Source organism: Danio rerio, chromosome 18 (genome assembly GCF_049306965.1).
Source record: "Danio rerio strain Tuebingen ecotype United States chromosome 18, GRCz12tu, whole genome shotgun sequence".
Taxonomy (NCBI): Eukaryota; Metazoa; Chordata; class Actinopteri; order Cypriniformes; family Danionidae; genus Danio; species Danio rerio.
Window position 1 is genome coordinate 8,529,834 of NC_133193.1, and position 19,830 is coordinate 8,549,663.

At 35.1% G+C, this 19,830-nt stretch overlaps 3 protein-coding genes across 32 annotated transcripts in view; 1 reads left to right on the plus strand and 2 right to left on the minus strand.

Annotated features, from left to right (window-relative positions):
- Positions 1 to 13,950, plus strand: si:dkey-30c15.17. Of its 2 annotated transcripts, none has more exons than XM_003200424.7 (9): positions 1 to 199; positions 2,341 to 3,190; positions 7,158 to 7,359; positions 9,015 to 9,148; positions 9,229 to 9,356; positions 10,074 to 10,192; positions 12,012 to 12,152; positions 12,288 to 12,460; positions 13,277 to 13,950. In XM_003200424.7, the coding sequence occupies exons 2-9, from the start codon at positions 2,567 to 2,569 to the stop codon at positions 13,727 to 13,729; spliced, it is 1,974 nt and encodes a 657-aa protein (XP_003200472.2). In that variant the 5' UTR covers positions 1 to 199; positions 2,341 to 2,566; the 3' UTR covers positions 13,730 to 13,950. The 2 variants fall into 2 exon arrangements, with proteins under 2 accessions (XP_003200472.2, XP_073786368.1); XM_073930267.1 differs by having other exon boundaries at positions 23 to 199; positions 2,341 to 3,161.
- The window catches only part of LOC101882393 (uncharacterized), a 771,022-nt gene that overhangs the window by 495,349 nt on the left and 255,843 nt on the right, over positions 1 to 19,830 (minus strand). The window lies entirely within an intron of this gene.
- bbs10 (Bardet-Biedl syndrome 10) overlaps positions 2,647 to 19,830 on the minus strand; it is a 19,024-nt gene continuing 1,840 nt past the window's right edge. For 2 of the 29 annotated variants that reach the window (XR_012393531.1, XR_012393534.1), the window contains 8 exons: positions 19,147 to 19,340; positions 17,039 to 17,385; positions 15,880 to 15,938; positions 12,267 to 12,492; positions 9,234 to 9,345; positions 7,179 to 7,382; positions 6,955 to 7,052; positions 2,647 to 3,185 (listed from right to left, as the gene is read on the minus strand). Coding sequence is in view for 8 of the 29 variants with exons in the window: in XM_073928759.1 (XP_073784860.1) it covers positions 15,882 to 17,385; positions 19,147 to 19,340 (1,698 nt within the window). In the remaining 21 variants the exon portion in view is untranslated. 29 annotated transcript variants of the gene reach the window in all.

Consider the following 19,830-nt stretch of genomic DNA (forward strand, 5'->3'; position numbering starts at 1 on the left):
CTCTCTGTAAAAACAACATCTTGTTTTTGTTTTACTTCTGGGGTAATGATTAAACAAGAACAGTGTCTGAGTTACAAAGTATAAAGAAGTCAGAGCGAGTCTAATGTTAATAAATCACTGAAGCAGCAAGACTGACTAAAAATAAGGCCAGAATGGACGACAATCATAGCTGAAGTGCTTGTGACTGATCTCCTGAAATGTAAGTTAATAACCCAAAACTGAATTATTGTCTGTCAGATGTTTGTGAACTACAGTATATCTGCTGTTATAGATTTAGCAGTTTGAATGATTAAATGTGGAAATATTCACATTTGTCTAAAGCATTTGATTCTAAAAGTTGTATTAGTTAATGTATTTACTAACATGAACAAACAATGAACAATACATCTATTACAGTATTTATTCATGTTAGTTTACATTATTTAATGAAAAAGAAGTCGTTGATTGTTAGTTCATAGTAACTCACAGTGCATTAACAAATGTTAACAAGCATGAATTTGGATTTTAATAATCTAGTAGTGAATGTTGAGCTAAGATTAATAAATGCGGTACAAGTTTTGTTTGTTATTAGTTCATTTTAGTCAATGTATTAACTTATGAATACTTATTGTAAAAAGCCTGACCTGACTTATTTGATTTTTACAATCTACAATGTTTTTTTTTTCTTGAACACTTTGAATGATCATTTATTATCTGTGGTAAGAAATGTTAATCAATAATAATTGTGCTTTGTGCTTTTGCTCAAGTAAAACAGAAATTGAGTACTTCATAATTATACTTAGTATCTTTTGTTAGGGCATCTATATACAGTTGAAGACAGAATTATTAGCCACCCTGAATTATTAGCCTCCCTTTTTATTTTTTCCCCCGATTTCTGTTTAACGTAGAGAAGATTTTTTCAACACATTTATTAACATAATAGTTTTAATAACTCATCTCTAATAACTGATTTATTTTATCTTTGCCATGATGACAGTAAATAAATAATATTTGACTAGATATTTTTCAAGACACTTCTATACAGCTTAAAGTCACATTTAAAGGCTTGATTAGGTTAATGAGGCAGGTTAGGGTAATTAGGCAAGTTATTGTACAACAATGGTTTGTTCTGTAGACTATCGGGACAAAATACAGCTTAAAGGGGTTAATAATTTTGACCCTAAAATGGTTTTTAAACAAATTAAAAACTTCTTTTATTCTAGCCGAAATAAAACAAATCAGACTTTCTCCAGAAGAAAAACTATTATCAGACATACTGTAAGCATTTCCAGAATCAAACATCCAGATCATCAAAACAATCAAACAATTCAAAACATCAGTTGAAAACTATTTAAAGAAGAAAAGGGGGGCTAAAAATTCGAGAGGGTGCTCGCTGCAGAGCCATTTGAGGAGAGCTGAGCTCCAGCGAGGGGGAGCATGAGCTGTCGCTCCTCCTCCTGTAAGCTGTTTTAATGCGTACACCAACCCCACCCCTAACCCTACCCCCAGTGACATCACTCGTAGAAGAAGTGCAAAAAAGGTGGAGCTCAAGCTTAAGCTCCCCCTCGCTGGAGCTCAGCTCTCCCCAAATGGCTCTGCAGCGAGCACCACTTGAAAAATTCTGACTTCAACTATTTATGCAAGTACTTGATTTGAGTCCTTCGGACAAGAGCTTAAAGCAGCAAAAATGAACAATTAAAAGTCTGTCATCCTCCAATTTGAAACCTGTTATAGTTTCTTTCTTCTGTTAGACACAAAAATAGATATTTTGAAGAATGAACTTCTACTGACTTCCAAAGTATTTTTGATCCTACTATAGATGTCAATGGCTGCTTTTCCCCTGAACATTCTTCAGAATATCTTGTTTTGCGTTCAACGGAAAAATCAAAAAATGAATTTTGCTGCTATTTAATATTTATTATTTAATATTTAGCTATTTAATAAAGATGAAGTTTTTTAGGGGGTGGGGAAGGCAACTTAATTGTTTTATGTTCAATCGACTTAAATTTGACAAATCGATTAAGTTAAATTAATCAATTTGTGTTGATTAATACAAGTTAATTAATTGTGTGGGACCCAGCATTTTATCACAGTGAAGAAAGAAATTCATACAAACATCTAGAACCACTTGAGTGTGAGCAAATGATGAGGAAATGTTGATTTTTGGGTGAACTACCCCTTTAAAAAGAATCTAAATCCAAGTTACTGAGTAAAACAAGCACAAATACATTGAAGTACATATAAATATCTATTTGTAAGTATATGTGATGCTGTTGTTTAAAAATAGACAAAACATTGGCTTTGACCTGTGCATTTGCCGTTTCCTGAACTCTCCCTGTAATCTGATTTATTTCACAAAAGCTTCAGTGTGCGAGAGAGACTGAAGGAAACGTTTGGGAATGTGGGTCAGTCTAACTCATTGATGTCACATGAAACTCAACAGTCGGATTCCTCTACATGCAACTCACGACAAACGCCAACTGTGGATTTTTACAGCATTCTGCGTGTGGATTTTTAGGCATCTGAAATTCCTCTGATGAAGTGAGTGGAACTATTAAACTATTCTGATTGGATATATAGAGTCATTATGGGTTCATCTTGTACAACTTCGATATTACTTGCACTGCTTTCAATGACGGTGGTTTTAAATGGAAGAGAAGAGCGTAAACCACAACAAAAAAGCTTTAATGTAGACACTGAGTATCGGACAATGATGTTCAACATCCCAAACATTGAACATAATAGAAAACACGAGATCGCATTGGATGACACATTTCTAGAAGAGTCTTTAAACTTAATCAAGAGTCTTGAGTTTTATGGTAATGCTGATGATACTGGTTTGGTTGAATCCACGCCTGATTCAACAAATATTGTACACAAGGATCCTGAGATTGATATTACTGTGCATGATGCTGCAAATAAAGCAGAAAGTATATTGAATTCATTGAATAATACCTCCTCTGATGGTCTGGAGGACGGCTCTGGTGCAGATCCAGTGGTTGTCACACTTCTAGGCCGAGTTCGTGGTCTGACTTTGGAAAAAGCTCATGTGTTTTATGGGATCCCGTATGCTGATCCTCCTGTGGGAGACAAGCGCTGGGCTCCTCCTTCGCCAGTTTCACCTTGGTTGTACACCTACAATGCAACGTTTCCCCGTCCTGCGTGTATGCAGATGTGTGCCGGTGAGTTCTCTCGGCTGTGTCCTCCTGAGGTATGCAAAATTTCAATTATGACACATTTTTTAAAGCCAGTCACTAACTAAAACACTGTTTTTTTAGACTTTAGGCAAATCACACAGTAAATGGGTAATTCTTCAACTACGGGCACTTTTTGTCCTTTGATCATATAAAAAAATATATAGATAATTTTGTTCAAATTCCTCTTTCTTTGTCAAACTAACAATAAAACCTACTTTCAAAAATGTACTAGCTTTCCATTGTATTTTTTTTCTTATATTCAACCTCCTTTTAGGTGTCAAAATCACTGTTTTCACCTTGTCACATACCCAGAGTTTTAAACTATAACAATGAAAATAACATTTTAAAATATTATTTATCTGGTATATATTAATGTATCTTAATGAAGCACTAGTGAAATTATTTAAATATTCAATTCAATTCAATTCAATTCAGCTTTATTTGTATAGCGCTTTTACAATGTAGATTGTGTCAAAGCAGCTTCACATAAATGGTCATAGTAACTGGAACAGTGTGGTTCAGGTTTTAGTGTTTAAGTTCAGTTCAGTTCAGTTTAGCTCAGTTCAGTGTGATTTAATCATTACTGAGAGTTCAAACACTGAAGAGCCAATTCATCGATGCGTAGCTCTACCAATCCTGAACCTTGCGAGCCAGTGGCGACAGCGGAGAGGGAAAAAAAACTTCACCTGATGGGAGTGAAGAAAAAAAACCTTGAGAGAACCAGACTCAGTTGGGCACAACCATTTTAATTTCTCCGCTGGCCAAAAGTCTTGTGCAGAGCTTCATTCGTCGTGGTTTAGGCTTATAGTGATTAATGTGATACTATTATCAATATTATTTTTTATACAAAATATAGCTGTCGCACAGAATCAGTGTCATTTCCACCACAACACTGTAATGTCGCTTTAAAAAATTTGTGTGAAAAATTATTTAGGTGGTTTATATGAAAATGAATAGTGCCATCTGAGAACATGTTCAAGATGGAGGAAATTTAACTTTTTATCAACAACACTTGAAGAAAAATCAAGATAAATATTGCTTGATAAGGAAATACATTTATTCTACGTCATTTCCAAACATGTTGTACCTTTAAAGATGTTTTTAAACACCAAACAAAATTAAGTTGAATAAGAGGCTTTTGTATACATGAAAGGCTAGAATCAATTCAAAGCTAATCAGTGAAGCTTTTTAATTTTTTTCACAATAAACTGTTTAAATGTCATTTCCACCACCACACACGTTTTTAAAAATATTTGAAAAGTTCTCATCACATATTAAAAGTGTATTCACAATGTGTAAGTTCATGCTCTATTTAATATACAAATTCATTCATTTTCTTGTCGGCTTAGTCCCTTTATTAATCCGGGGTCGCTACAGCGGAATGAACCGCCAACTTATCCAGCAAGTTTTTACGCAGCGGATGCCCTTCCAGCCGCAACCCATCTCTGGGAAAAATATACAAATTCAGTTTATTTATTTTCTAATAAACTCTTAACCATATTCATATTAAATTTTAGAGTGCACAGGTGTACAATTCAGCATTCAACTAATTTATTTCATTTACAAATGTAGAATTATTAAATATATTGTGGAAAGATTGGTTAAACTAGATACAAAAATGATCTTAGGTAAAGTTTGACTGCCATAATTTATTTCAGTTTGAAATAAGCTGTATATCGAGATGTGGTGGAATTGACATTTGTTCAGTTCAAGGTGGAAAAAATGTTTGTCCTCTTACAGATCTTAAAACTAGACAAATTGTTTAAACTTATGAGGCTATGTTACGTTAATTTTGAATATGTTTTTTTTTTAACTTAACTTCACAAGGCTAAAAGTGCCCATAGTTGAAGAATGGCCCATATATCAAATACATACAGATGAAGACAAAATAATTAGATCTGCTCTGAATCATTTAAATTCTTCTTCAAATATTTCCCAAATAATTATTAACAGAGCAAGGAATTTTTTACAGTATTTCCAATAATATTTTTCCTCTAGAGAAAGTCTTATTAGTTTTAAAGCAGTTTTTTTTATTTTTTAAAACCATTTTAAGGACAAAATTATTAGCCCCTTAAGCATTTTTTGATAGTCTACAGAACAAACCACTGACTTGCCTAATTAATTACCCTAACTTACCTAATTAACCGAGTTAAGCCTTTAAATGTCACTTTAAGCTGAATATTCGTATCATGACAAATACTCAACCCAGGTCATCATGGCAAAAATAAAAGAAATCCGTTATTAGAAATGAGTTATTAAAACTAATATGATTAGAAATATGTTGAAAACATCTTCTCTGTTAAACAGATACTGGGGAAAAATAGACAGGGGGCTAATAATTCAGGAGGGCTAATTATTCTGACTTTAACAGTATTAAAACATATGTAGTGTTATAAATACTCATATGAAGGAGGATTTTACACTTAGAACAGATAACAACATGATAAGAATAACCACAAAGCTTCCAGGCAAGCAACAACGACATAGAATCTTAAATCTTAATTTATAAACATTTTGCACACCCTAGCAATGCACAATCAGAAAGATTTAAGTAACCACAAAGCAACACACTGTAACGTATCCAATACAACTCTAGCAACTACGTCACAATGTACACCAAGAACACTTTTACAACCACAAAGCAGAATCCAAACACCTACAGTACACTGCTGAAAATGCTTTCCTTAGATTTTTTTTGTCTTGTTTTTAGTCTAAATATCTAAAAATCCTCCAAGTAGCTTTTTTTAGATGAGCAACACATATTGTCTTGTTTTAAGAAATAATATGTCAAAATTAAGTGAGTTTTTCCTTAAAACAAGCAAAATAATCTTATGTCAAATGAAAAACAATATCATTTTGCTGACTCCATTGGCAGATTATTTTGCTTGTTTTAAGAAACAACTTGCTTGATTTTGGCATATTATTTCTCAAAACAAGACAGTATTTTTTGCTTGTCTAGAAACTGCTTCTTGATTGAAGAATTTACAGATACTTGGGCAAGAATCAAGACAAAATATCTAAGTGAGAAAAGCACTTTCTGCAGTGTATCAACACACGGGCAGTCAGAAAATGTTACCAACCACTAGCAACACCCTAGAATTACATCTAGAACATGCAACATAGCAACTCTCTACCAACCACACTACAACAGAACACTTAAGCAACCACACTTCAAACGCTACACATTAGAAACTGTGTGAAGCAAGGTTATAGTCACAACATGATAAGAAAACCAACATGTCACACACATTTACAGTACATTACTTTTTAGTCATTTAGTATAGCATTTTTCTCCAAAGTGACGTACAAATGAGGATGATAGAACATCAAGTCACCAGAGATCAGCAATCAGCAATATTTATATGCCATGAAAAGCCTATGGTGGTTCAGATTTAAAATGTATTATTATTAATAATATTTAGATATTTTCACATAGAATTATGAACACGAGCATATAATATTTGCCCTGGCAAAAACGTTTTACATTTTAGAAAATAAATCTCAAGAATATAATTTTTCATGTTTAGTGTATTATTATAGTATCAGTGGCTCAGTGGTTAGCTCTGTCGCCTCACAGCAAGAAGGTCGCTGTTTTGAGTCCCGGTCAGTTGACATTTCTGTGTGGAGTTTGCATGTTCTCCTCGTGTTCATTTGGGTTTGCTCTGGGTGCTCCGGTTTCCCCCACAATCCAAAGACATGCGCTACAGGTGAATTCAATTAACTAAATTGGCCGTAGTGTATGTGTGTGATTCAGTGTGTATGGGTGTTTACTGTTTACCAGTAATAGGTTGCAACTGGAAGGACATCTGCTGTGTAAAACATATGCTGGATAAGTTGGCGGTTCATTCCGCTGTGGAGACCCTTGATAAATGGCCACTAAGCCAAAGGAAAACAAATGAATGAATTATAATATTACTTTCTGGCATTGTACATACATTTTTAATGAAATCAATCACTGAATGTGACTCTGCATGTACACAGGTCAGCGAGGACTGCCTTTACCTAAATGTGTTTGTTCCTGTGAGTGTCAACCTGTCGCTGCCAAAAGTAACAGCACTACCAGTTATGGTGTGGATTCATGGCGGTGACTTCATCGCTGGCTCCGCCTCCAAACCTTTGTATGATGGCCGCTACATCAGTAACTACAGCAACACAGTGGTTGTGAACATGGAATATCGTCTCGGTTAGTCAAACACAACGGTGACCCTGGATCACAGAACCAGTCATAAGAGTACATTTTTCAGAAATTGAGATTCATACATTATATAAAATTTGAGTAAATTATCTTTCCGTTGATGTATTGTTTGCTAGGGCAGGACAATATTTGGCCAACATACAACAATCTGAATATCTGCGAACTGATGGTGCAAAAAAAAAATCTAAATACTGACAAAAATTGCTAGTAAAGTTGTCCAAATAAGCTCTTAACAATCCAAATTACTAATCAAAAACTTAGTTTTAATTTATTTACAGTAGGAAATGTACTTGGAACATGGTCTTTATTTAATGGTGCAGTGTGTAAGTTTGACACCCAGTGGTTGTACTAGGTACTGCACTTCTGATTCAAAACACATTTTCACTCAGCCCCTCCTCTGACGACTGCATGCCAGTACAGGTTGCCAGAATGACGACACCAACAGGAGCGTGCCTAAACTAAAAGCAACGACTTGCGAAATAAGGGATATTTTCCTATTTCCCTTTTTTAATAGTATTTTATATTAAAATCAGTTTTTGCCCTAACCAACATCTAAAATTGCTATTTTTTAAATGGCTTTGAATTCTCTCAGCTGAACAACAGTGACTAAACCCAAGTACAAACACCTCATGTACACCTCATGTGCTTTATTCAGTGTTAAATGCTAATAATGTGGGTTTGAATGCCATTTTACATGCCATTTACTGCCATACTACTGAAAGCAGCAGCAGATAGTTCACCTCAGATCTTGAAAACAACCATTTGTAATTGAACTTTAACTGTGACTCAGTGCAAGCCAACAAACTTTCAGCAATTATCAGTGATACAGCATGCACATTTATTAATGTTAAAGAGGTTTAATATGCATTAATTAGATTATAAGCCTTACTATTTCACTGGAGTGCAGTAAGTGCACTATTCTGTGCTTCTGAATGGCTGTATTTAAAGTTCTGTCATGCTGAATCTGTAGCAAACAACCAAATTGCTCATTGCTGCAAATGTTGTCCCGTAGCGTGTTGTTAGGACATTGTGGTACAAAGTAACTTGTTCATCTAATGTTTACATTTGTAAAATTTAAATGATTTCCTAATAAATAGCCACTTCATGAGGAAATCTGAATCTGCGTCTCATTTCGGAGGCTGTTACTGTCCACCGAAGTTCACATTTTTAATCACTAACGCACACTTTGAGAGTCTTCCTGACTAAATTAATGTAATATGTGGTTCCCTGCCAAGGCAACCAGGGGTGCTGAATATAATTGGCATTGGCGGGTTAAAGGTACCAAAACAAAGACAGATGTTCTGGCACGAAGCACACATTTTCAAAGCCAAATATCTGACTTCAGCATTGTTTTTCAGATAAACAAGAAAGTTCACTTGGCATGTTTCTTAAATATCTGCAAGCATATTATGATATTTTGTTCTTTAGAAGACTCAAAAACTTACATACAGCACCTTTTATATTCAAATCATTTTTGCAATGAAATAAAAATAGAAAATTTCACCTACTTTTCAGCTACTCGCACAAATATACTCATGCAATATAAGACTGGTTCTGCAATCCAGTTTCACAACTCAACTTTGCACAATGGTGTATTTCTGTGTATGATTTCTGAACGAGCATGTTGTTTTGGTCAATTTTAGGTGCTTTTGGCTTCTTAGTCACAGGAAAAGATCCTGAGAGCTCTGCAGTGGGGAATTATGGGATTCTAGACCAGCAGGCAGCATTGCATTGGGTCCAAGAAAACATTGCGGCTTTTGGAGGAGACCCAAATAAGGTACGAAGGAGCATGGGGGTGGATGAATGACGCCAGTGTGGACATCTAATTAGCGTACATTGATTTGCATGTGTGTGTAGGTTACTCTGTTTGGCGAGAGCGCAGGCGCCCAATCAGTGAGTCTCCATCTGATGATGCAGAGCAGCGAGACTTTGTTTAGACATGCAGCCATACAGAGTTTACCATTTTCACTGCCTCTGAAAACCAGGTAAAACATGGATTAATCACCCTTGTATTGACATTAACATCTTGCTTAAACAAATATAAAGCTAGACTATATAGTTTAAAAATACAGTAACTTCTGTATTTCAGAAGCAGGATTCAAGGGGCTGAGCACAAACCAGGCTAAATACAGAGCTAAATTTATATTAAATAATGGTTTGGCTTGACTTTTGCATCATTTGCACATACAGTTAAAGTCTTTCTCAAAGATTTCTTTTATCTTTGGCATGATGACAGTACATCATATTTTACTAGATATTTTTCAAGATACTAGTATTAAGCTTAAAGTGACATTTAAGAGCTTAACTAGGCGAGTTAGGGTAATTAGGCCAGTCATTGTATAATAATGGTTTGTTCTGTAAAATATTTACGGGGCTAATGATATTGACCTGAAAATAGTTTTAAAAATTAAAAACTGCTTTTTTTTCAAGCCAAAATAAAACAAATCAGCCTTTCTCCAGAAGACAAAATATTATCGGAAATACTGTGAACATTTCCAGAATCTGCTAAAACATCATTTGGGAAATATTTAAAAAAGAAACAGAAATGTACAGGAGGCCAAATCATTTTGAATTCAACTGTATATGATACCATAAACTCCTAGATTTCACTATGGTTTTGGAACAGAGATAGTATCATCCTGAGATAATGAGCGTAATAATGATAATGCTGATGATCGATGATGGTGTTTATTATTTTGTAGATGGGATGCTATGAAACTGGGCTGGGATTTTGCTAAGCTAACTAACTGCTCAGTATTTGATCTGCCCTGCATGCGCTCTCTCAGTTCAGAAGATGTACTCAATGCCCAGATCAAATCAGGTACATACACACATTCACATATATATATATATATATATATATATATATATATATATATATATATATATATATATATATATATATATATATATATATATATATATATACATATACATACTATACATGAACTTTAGTTATTGTTCTTTAACCATTTAGCTATTTATTTATTTATTTATTTGGAATTTCAACATGTTTTAATCAGTGACAGGGCCAGTAATAAACAAAATATTATTTTTAAAGCAAACTTTTTTTTATGTTTTGGTCTTATCTGCTCACCAAGGCTACATTTGCTTGATTAAAACAGTAAATACTGAAATAACCCAGAATATTCTTAATTTAACATGACTTTTTATTTTACTTTGTTTTAAAATAGTAACTATTGCTGTGATAAACTGAATTAAAAAACAATTTGCTACTTCAGTCTTCAGTGTTCCCTTCCAGAAGTGATTTTATTTTATTTTAATATGTAGACATGCTCAAGAAACATAAATTATTAATTATAATTTCTGGAAAACTTAAAACCTAAACTTTATGTAAAATAAAACCATTACAGTATACTAAACCAAAATAAAATACATAAAATGTATATAATATAATAATTAAAATGATCATTATATGAATTATATATGACTGAAACATTTATTAAGGGGAGGGGAGATAAAGATGGGGCAAATAACACAATATCAGGATCTATAACTAACAATTTCATAAACTTTAGTTTATATTTATTCTCTTTATTCCAGACACCAGGTCCAAAAGTACAAAAGACAAACGAGCAAAAACAATACAAACCACACAATATACCTTAAAAAAGACGGTTAAGCCAATATTTCATTAAAGGTGACTGAGAACACACCTCAGTAAGCCTAGGATTTATCAATAACTTTAAAACACTATTCTGAGAATTCTCCAATCAACATATAAACATCAAATTTCTCTTCAAAGGAAAAAATTATCGAACTCTTACATTACAAAATAATTCACTTGCACAACAACAAAGAATAATTCTTAAACAATCATTGTATGCAACCTGCAGCTTATGGAGACTCCCTCTTTTAAAATTATACCACAGAAAAGCTGTGTATAAAGAACTGCAGTAAGTTCTAAAGAGGTTTACCCTAACCTGCTCCGAACAGAAATAAAACTTCCTCACCAGCTTTTTTGCTTGAACATATAACATTCGACATTCCCTGTACATATCATTATCATCACTCATATCTTCAGTAAGGACAAGGTTATATTCTTTAACCTTTTGATTTAATTTTTTTTGGAGTTTAATCAGTGACAGGGCCAGTATACTATTTCCAAGTTTTTTGTTTTTGTTTTTGCCTCATCTGCTCACCAAGGCTGCATTTGCTTGATTAAAACAGTAAAAACAGGATTTATTCAGAATATTCTTAATTTAACATGACTTTTTATTTTATTTCAATATGTAAACATCCTCAAGAAACATGAATTATTAAGTATCATTTTTGGAAAACATTGTTTTGATATGAAATTGTATATACAATTAAATTAATATAATTAATTTCATTTAATTAAAACTAAACTTTATGTAAAATTGAAACCATTACAGTATGTTAAACCAAAATAAAATATAAAAAATGTAAATTATATAATAATAAGAAATTATCATTATATCAAAAGTGTGAAGATAGATATTTTTATTTATACGTTATTCTTTAACATTCTCAAAATATCAGACTGCAGAATTTTATGATCAATCAGAATCAAGAATTTCAGAGAGCCATGTAATCATACATTTACTCACGATACAAACACTGAAGTAATAACTCAAATCTAAATCTGTGTTTTGAAGGTTCCAAGATCATTAATCCCTTCCGTTTCTTGGAGGTTTTTGAGACGTGGGGGCCGTTCATTGATGGACAGCTGCTCAAGGAACAGCCAATCACAGCCTTCCAAAAAGGCCACTGGCAGAGTTACAAGCCTGTTATACTAGGTCTCTGTTACTTTCTGTTTACTCTTCAGCATATATTTCATGATAAACACTAGTTAAACTGCGACACAAAGAACTGATCTGGGATGATTGTTCTACAATGTCTGCATCATTTACCTCATTTGGTCTGTGCTGTAGGTACGACTTCTGAGGAGGGGGTGATGTTTGTTTACAGAAATTTCAACAAATCCGTGTCAATGCTGGAATGTGTCCTCTACACTGCTGCCATTTTTAAGCAGCATGCGCTGAAAATTCTGCACAAATACATTCCTTTCTATCGAAACCAGGACAGACGAGTGATGCTTTCACAGGTAAGATGTCAGCTGCCTACAGACATGATCATCTACAGGACAAAAAAGAGAGAAGTTAGATGATACCACTTTACAATGAGGCTTGATTTGGTAAATAATGCTACTTTAAATTCTACTTTAACAATCTTAAGCCCAGAGTATAGTTTTCCGTGAAACATATTAAACATTAATGTTCAAAAAGTACTCATTTTTCACTCTTATAACCTTTTTGTAGCACCTCTATTTCCATTCTGTTTTAGATCTGGTTTCTGCAAGCCACTGCACTGTAAAACCCAAATTACTAAATGAAATGTTATAATTGGAAAAGTTACTTTGACTTAATGTAACTCATACAATGATTTTATTAAGCAGAACTCAAACCTAATGAGTTATGAAATAATGTATTATATTTTTGTTTTAACTCTAATGCTAGAAGCAATACTAAACTATTTGAGTAGCTTTATAGTTGTTTGGACTTAATTTGTCCTATTAACTGAACTCACACGGATTTGATAACTGAACTTAAAATGTTTAGGTTACTAATACTTCAAATGTTTGATAATATCAACACAAATAATATATATGACTCAATATACATATACGTTTACAGTACTCAGACCATTTTGTTTCAAAACTTAAATGGTTTGCCGCAATCGGTTTGAGACTTTGAGTTAACTTATCAGGTTTTACAGTGGAAAAGCTCAGAGTGTTCTGATTGGCTGGCTTATCCACTATGTGATTGGTCAAAGAATGTTCATTCACCTCAAGAATGTGTCAGAAATGTTACTCACCTTAAAGCTTTCGTTCATTCGTTTCTTAAATCGGCCTGTTTTGCAGATGGTGACAGATTATGTGTTTTCGTGTCCGGCTCGACAGTCTGCACGTTCTGGAGTTAAAGTAGGCGGAGCTGTTTGGATGTATGTATTTGACCACGCCCCATCAGATCCCAACATATGGGCGGAGCTTACATTCTGCTACAACCATTCCTGCCATGGGGCGGAGCTTCCTTTTCTTTTTGACTCTGCCCCCAGCACTAACTTCACATTTACACCTCAAGAGCGCCTCCTGGCTAATCGGATGGCCTGTTACTGGGGGATGTTTGCCCACACAGGGGACCCAAATTCTAGAGATGAACAGACACACTTCTGCAGAGAGCAGAGACTGCCTGTTTGGCCACGGTACACAGATATTGGGGGCTGGACCATCCTGAACCTGACTCTACAGTCACACCCTCAACATGGCAGCAGGGACCATTTCTGTGACTTCTGGGACCGACTGGATATTTATTAAGGGGAGGAGATAGAGATGGGGTAAAGAACACAATATCATCTATAACTAACAATTTTCATAAACTTTAGTTTATATTCTTTAACCTTTTGCTATTTTTATTTGGAATTTCAACATATTTAATCAGCAACAGGGCCAGATTTTCAAAGCAAATTTTTTCCTCATTTGCAAAAAACAAGGCTGCATTTGCTTGATAAAACAATAAAAACTGAAGTAATCCGAAATATTTTTAATTTAACATGACTTTTTTTTTACTTTGTTCTAAAATAGTAACTGTTTCTGTGATAAACTGAATTTTAAAAAAAGATACTTTAGTCTTAAGTGTTCTCTTCCAGAAGTCATTTCTAATATGCAGACATGCCAAAAAAAAAAAACATAAATTATTAATTATCAGTGTTGAAAAACTTTGCTTTGTTTAACATTTTTCTGTAAACCATGATAATTTTTTCAGGATTATTTGAATAATGTATATTATATATATTCTATTTTTTATATAGAAATCTCTATAACCTTATACATTTCTTCATCGTTAACAATAAATGCACATTTTAGAAAACTGAATGAAAACTATTTTTGGTAATACAATATTAACCATCTAGAACTTTTCCCCTTTATTAGCGAATATTGCATACTACTTGTCGAATTAAAAACAACAACAACAACATAGGCTCATTCTGAAGATGCACCCCTATATCATACCTGGCAACATTTGTATCTGAAAATCCGGGAGACCTGGGGGTGCCCTATATACATTTCTGGAGGTTGCAAATTATGTAGCCATTATGTAGCCAGAATGCATTTAGCATTTAAAACGAGCGCTATGGTGCGGTATGACGCTGTTCCTTTTCCTACTTATACCAGCTGACCGTTTACCTCTGTGTAAATGGCTTTTACGCTGTTCCCATTTTGTCCAGTGACTCGCCGCATATTTTGGAGGATTGGAGACACAGAGCGGAGCAGACCCTGACGACGGGGTTTGAGTCCGGTGAAGAACAATTTCAGAAAGTAGGTGAGGTGAAAACAAAAGCCAAAAAATAAAACAAACAAGTAAATAACAGGGTGAGAATGTGGTAAAATCTGAAAACATGGTCAAAATCAGGCTGCTGCGAGGGTTTTTCCTTTTCTGGATTGCTTTTGAAAATACTGTCGGTTGGGTTTAGGGAAGGGGGTGGGTGGGTCAATCGGTGCTTATAAAACACTATTGGTTGGGTTTAGGGAAGGGGGTGGGTGGTGATATCGGTCCATTAGTCAGTCAGTTGACAGCGGCCTCTGGTGGATTTGCGAAAACAAAAACTGCAAAAAAAAAAATGTAGCTCCTGGGACATATTTGGTGCTCTCCAGAAATGTACATAGTGGTTCATAATCAGAATGAGCCTGGGTTTAAAAAATCTATAAATACTGTATTTTTAAAAATTACAAATTATTTGAATTTACTATGGAAATTAATTGTATATTTGATTGAATACTCTATGCAAATAGATATTCCAAAATACATATAGATACATAAATACTTATATAAGGATCTGTAAAACTAATCTATACATATTCTATCCGCTTGTTAAGTGGTGACGTGTTGGTGACGTATGTAATACTGTTTCCGCGTCCAAGCCGCCATTCATTTGAGTGGAGAAATCATTCGTTTATGATGACTTTCTGGCCATCGGATATTAGGCATGGACATATATACTGCAATCGTGATTTTCGAAAGCCTTAAATCGCTTTGTAAATGTTTATTATTACCATTTCATGAATCTCCCCATTCAGTTGAATAGAGCGCTTGGACCCGGAAGCCGCTTCGCGTGATGTCACACTTAACAAGCGGATACATATCTGTCTGTATCATACAAAAATATCAAAGCAAGTGGCAATTCATTTTTAGTTTAAAAAAACAAGGCTTTGAGTGTACTCAGCTGTTATCAACTTCAGCTTTATTTATTCACCTTTGACATCCATCTAATAAAAACTGTTAGCCTTAGTCATCTCAAATATTGCTCTGAAAACAAAAAATTTCACCAATATTTCACCAAGATTCCACTTTCTTTGATATTCTGCACAGCATTGACACTTCTGAGCACTTCAGATATTTAAGTTCAACTATAAACATTGACCAGAGGTCTCTGTGCTTAAGAATAAATATTACAGGCTTCACTTACGTCTAAATGGAGTTTGTATGCACTTCTTCCTCCTCTTCCTCATCCTCCTCAGAGTAAATCTGAGGGCGTAACAGAGAGCGTGTGTATAAAACAGCCCCTACACATAAAAGTCTGTGCAAACACTCCAACACAGAAACAACCAGCTGCTGTTTACCACTGACCGACTCCAGACACAAACCCTCACTAAACCCAAACTCAAATTTCACAGGGTCTCCAACGCTGGTTCGATCCCATTTCTTAAGATCATTGAAGAAGCAAGTCTGGATGTTCAAGAAACGTCTGTGATTGTGCGCATACAAAGCTCTAGGCACACACAACAAAGCCTCCGCCAGCAACCTGCAGCTCTCCGGGTCACTGGTATGCCTGGTCAACAAAAAGTGATGTAGCAGGAACTCAAACACACCACCGACAGGCAAAACTCCGCCAGCCTGCATAACTGCCCTCCATAGATCCTGAGATGAAACGGTGCATTGTGATTGGTCAACAGAAGAACTCTTGAATTGATTGGATTCTAGGGTTCGAGTGATATGTTGTAACATTAAAAACACACCTCGACTTACACACACAGTCTGATCAAGCAATCCTGGCGCCGGTGCGCAAAGAACAAGCGTGTGCGCGTTTGAATATATTCCCAATTGGGCGCAGCGAAGCCCACCCAGTTGCAAACGCTTACAGTATTTTAACATCACAATGTGTTGCGGATGAGAAAGAGTTTCTGGAAAATTGATGTTGCAAAGAAAGTCTAATTGGTCCGAGTCAACACACTCAAGAAGAGCGACGTGGTTCATTCGAGCCCATTGTAACACACACTCCGGCTGCTTTACAGAAGACAGCACCACATTCACCTGTAATTCTAGTAAATATGCTAACTTTTGCTTTGTGATGCTCTCTGTGCGACTCAACCAGTCTTGCTGAAAGCATACGGTTATATTATCACCAAGAGATGATCCAAAACTCTCATATAAAACTAGCGCTTTTATTGGACCTCGCAATTCAGTCCACACTGACCAATCACGAGTCACAACCAGGCCTTCAATCACCTCAGAGCAGCCAACAGGAAGTCCGGCCACTCGCGTATGTAAGACATTAAAGTGTGAATGAATGAATGAGATTGTTTCGGTTGTGTTTTGATCTCGTTTAGATTTATAGTAAAACTCACACAGGATATGTTTAAGGATTTCCGCCTGGCCAGCTCCTGTTCTTCCAGAAATGTACCCGCTGATCAAATAATCTAGGATGCTGTGCTCCAGTTTGTCGCTATGGTGACTACAGTATGATGAGGCATATGGGGTAACTTGGTGTATTATGATATCATCCAGCTCATTCCTACTGAGCGCCATCAAGCGATTAGCAAGATTTTGAAGAGCAGGGTTGCTCCAAGATGCTTTGCGGCGCATGTGTGCAGAGTCTTGAATTGCTCGCAATAGTGCAGACAGAAGGAGAATGAATGACTTTGTGCCGTCGCCAGTGGATTTAGCATGTGCGCACACGCAGTCCAACACCATCCTGAAAAACAAAGACGAAAACAGGGATGGATAACTAGCTACATCTACATCATTTTCAAATGAATACATAAACAAAAAAAATTACATTTGAAAAATGTCAAAAGTTTTGGTTTGCTTTTCTATTTTATTTTATTTTTTTTACTTTTCTAAGCAATGTTTCTGGGTTGTGTTTTAATGAAGAAACTGAAAAACTAAATAAATCATATGTAGTCATTATACCATTATACCAAAAGAGCACATGCAATGGTTGTGAAGATACTAACCAAGAACATGAGAATTCTTGTAGCAAACTTATGTGTATTGTTTTAAGAAAACAACCGTTCATTTGTGTTGTGTTTTATTTTCATCTGTTTATGTTCATTTATTCTTCATTTAATTATTTTATTTAATCATATGATTATTAGTCATTTATATAATAATAATTTTTATTATTAGTTAATGATTTGATTATTATTATTATTTTTGATTTTATTATGTTTTTATATTAGATTTTTACCATTTTCCTATAATTATTGCTTTATTGTTATTATTATTTCCTTTATTATATCCATATTGATATAATTCTATGACTGTGTGGCTTCAAGCGACACTTGTTTACATGAGTAAGTGATGAGCGAAAGTCTTCATTTTAAGGTCTGTATTATCTCTGGACAATGTTGTAAAGCATTCATTTTCCATTGCTGTTGCTTGTGGTATAATAACACTTGTATTAATCTTGGTCAGACGACGTTTGAGCATTGAATCATACGTAACTAAGATTATTCAACAAACTCTGCTCTTTCTTTATCATCATTACTTTCTCTCCTGCTTTTGCTCCTCCCTGGCTTTCTCAGACAACTCCTGTATTGATAGGAGATTGTTAATTCAGTTGAACACTGGTTAACAGGTATGGGTATTGGGTGGCTCCTCTGGCTTGTTGTCTGGATACCCAGAGAAAGACATTTTCTGACAGGACCTGGCATCCGGGGCTGGATCTTATTTATTTGGCATGAGCTGCATCTCAAATGGCACACTATACACTATGCACTAATGCACTATGTACTTATGCACTTACACACTCAACAGCATAGTATATGTATGTAGTGTCGTCCCAATTGAAACACTAATGTTTTTTACTAATTGGAAATTCAAACAGTTTCCCTGATGACGTTTGACGGTGGCCAAATCAGTTAAATAAATGACCAAATTATCAAATAATACCTGCCATGAGTATAACCACATTCAGTATGTGATTTGGGACACCGCTATGGAGAGTGTGTTCTTACATTCGCATAAGACTTACAATTGAAGTCAGAAATAGCCTCCCTTAATATTTTCTTTCCCCAAATTCTGTTTAACGAAAAGAATATTTATTTCAACACATTTCCAAACATAATAATTATAATAACTCATTTCTTACAACTGTTTTTTTATCTTTACCATGATGACAGTACATAATGTTTTACTAGATATTTTTAAAAATACTAGTATTCAGCTTAAAGTTACATTTAAAGGTTTAACTGGGTTAAATTGTTCAATTATGCAAGTTAGGGTAATTAGGCAAGTTATTGTATAATTATGCTTTGTTCTGTAGACAACAAACAAAATATAGCATGAAGGGGCTAATAATATTGACCTTAAAGTAGTTTTTAAAAAAATAAAAAGCCAAAATAAAACAAATAAGACTTTGTCCAGAACAAAAATATTATAGGAAATACTGTGAAAAATTCCTTGCTTCGTTATAATATTGTAAAATGCGAATGTGATGTAAACGCATGAATACCTGGCCATAGGGTGCTCTAGGTGTAGTGTGCTGAGAACTCTCTGTCCATGTCTGCTGATGAGTGTTTCCCCGGTGTCACGAGTGAACAGCACACTGCCGCCCTCTGGACCCAGACACCGGCGGACTACAGACTCCAGCGGCCCGAGAACACTCACACACACCTGCAGAGACACACATTCCAGCTGCTGCTGCATCTACACACATAAACACACACACACACACAAATATATATATATAGTAAATGTACTTGTATTCTTCATAGATGTAATGATTTTAATTCTTTCTAAACTTTATTGTATTGCTATATCCTTTTCACAAACCTAAACAAAACTCACAAAAAACACATACTGGCAAATTTAGAAAATATTCATTCATTCATTTTCTTGTCGGCTTAGTCCCTTTATTAATCCGGGGTCGCCACAGCGGAATGAACCGCCAACTTATCCAGCACGTTTTTACAAAGCGGATGCCCTTCCAGCTGCAACCCATCCCTGGGAAACATCCACACACACATTCACTCATACACTACGGACAATTTAGCCTGCCCAATTCACCTGTACCGCATGTCTTTGGACTGTGGGGGAAACCGGAGTACCCAGAGGAAACCCATGTGAACGAAGGGAGAACATGCAAACTCCACACAGAAATGCCAACTGAGCTGAGGCTTGAACCAGCGACCTTCTT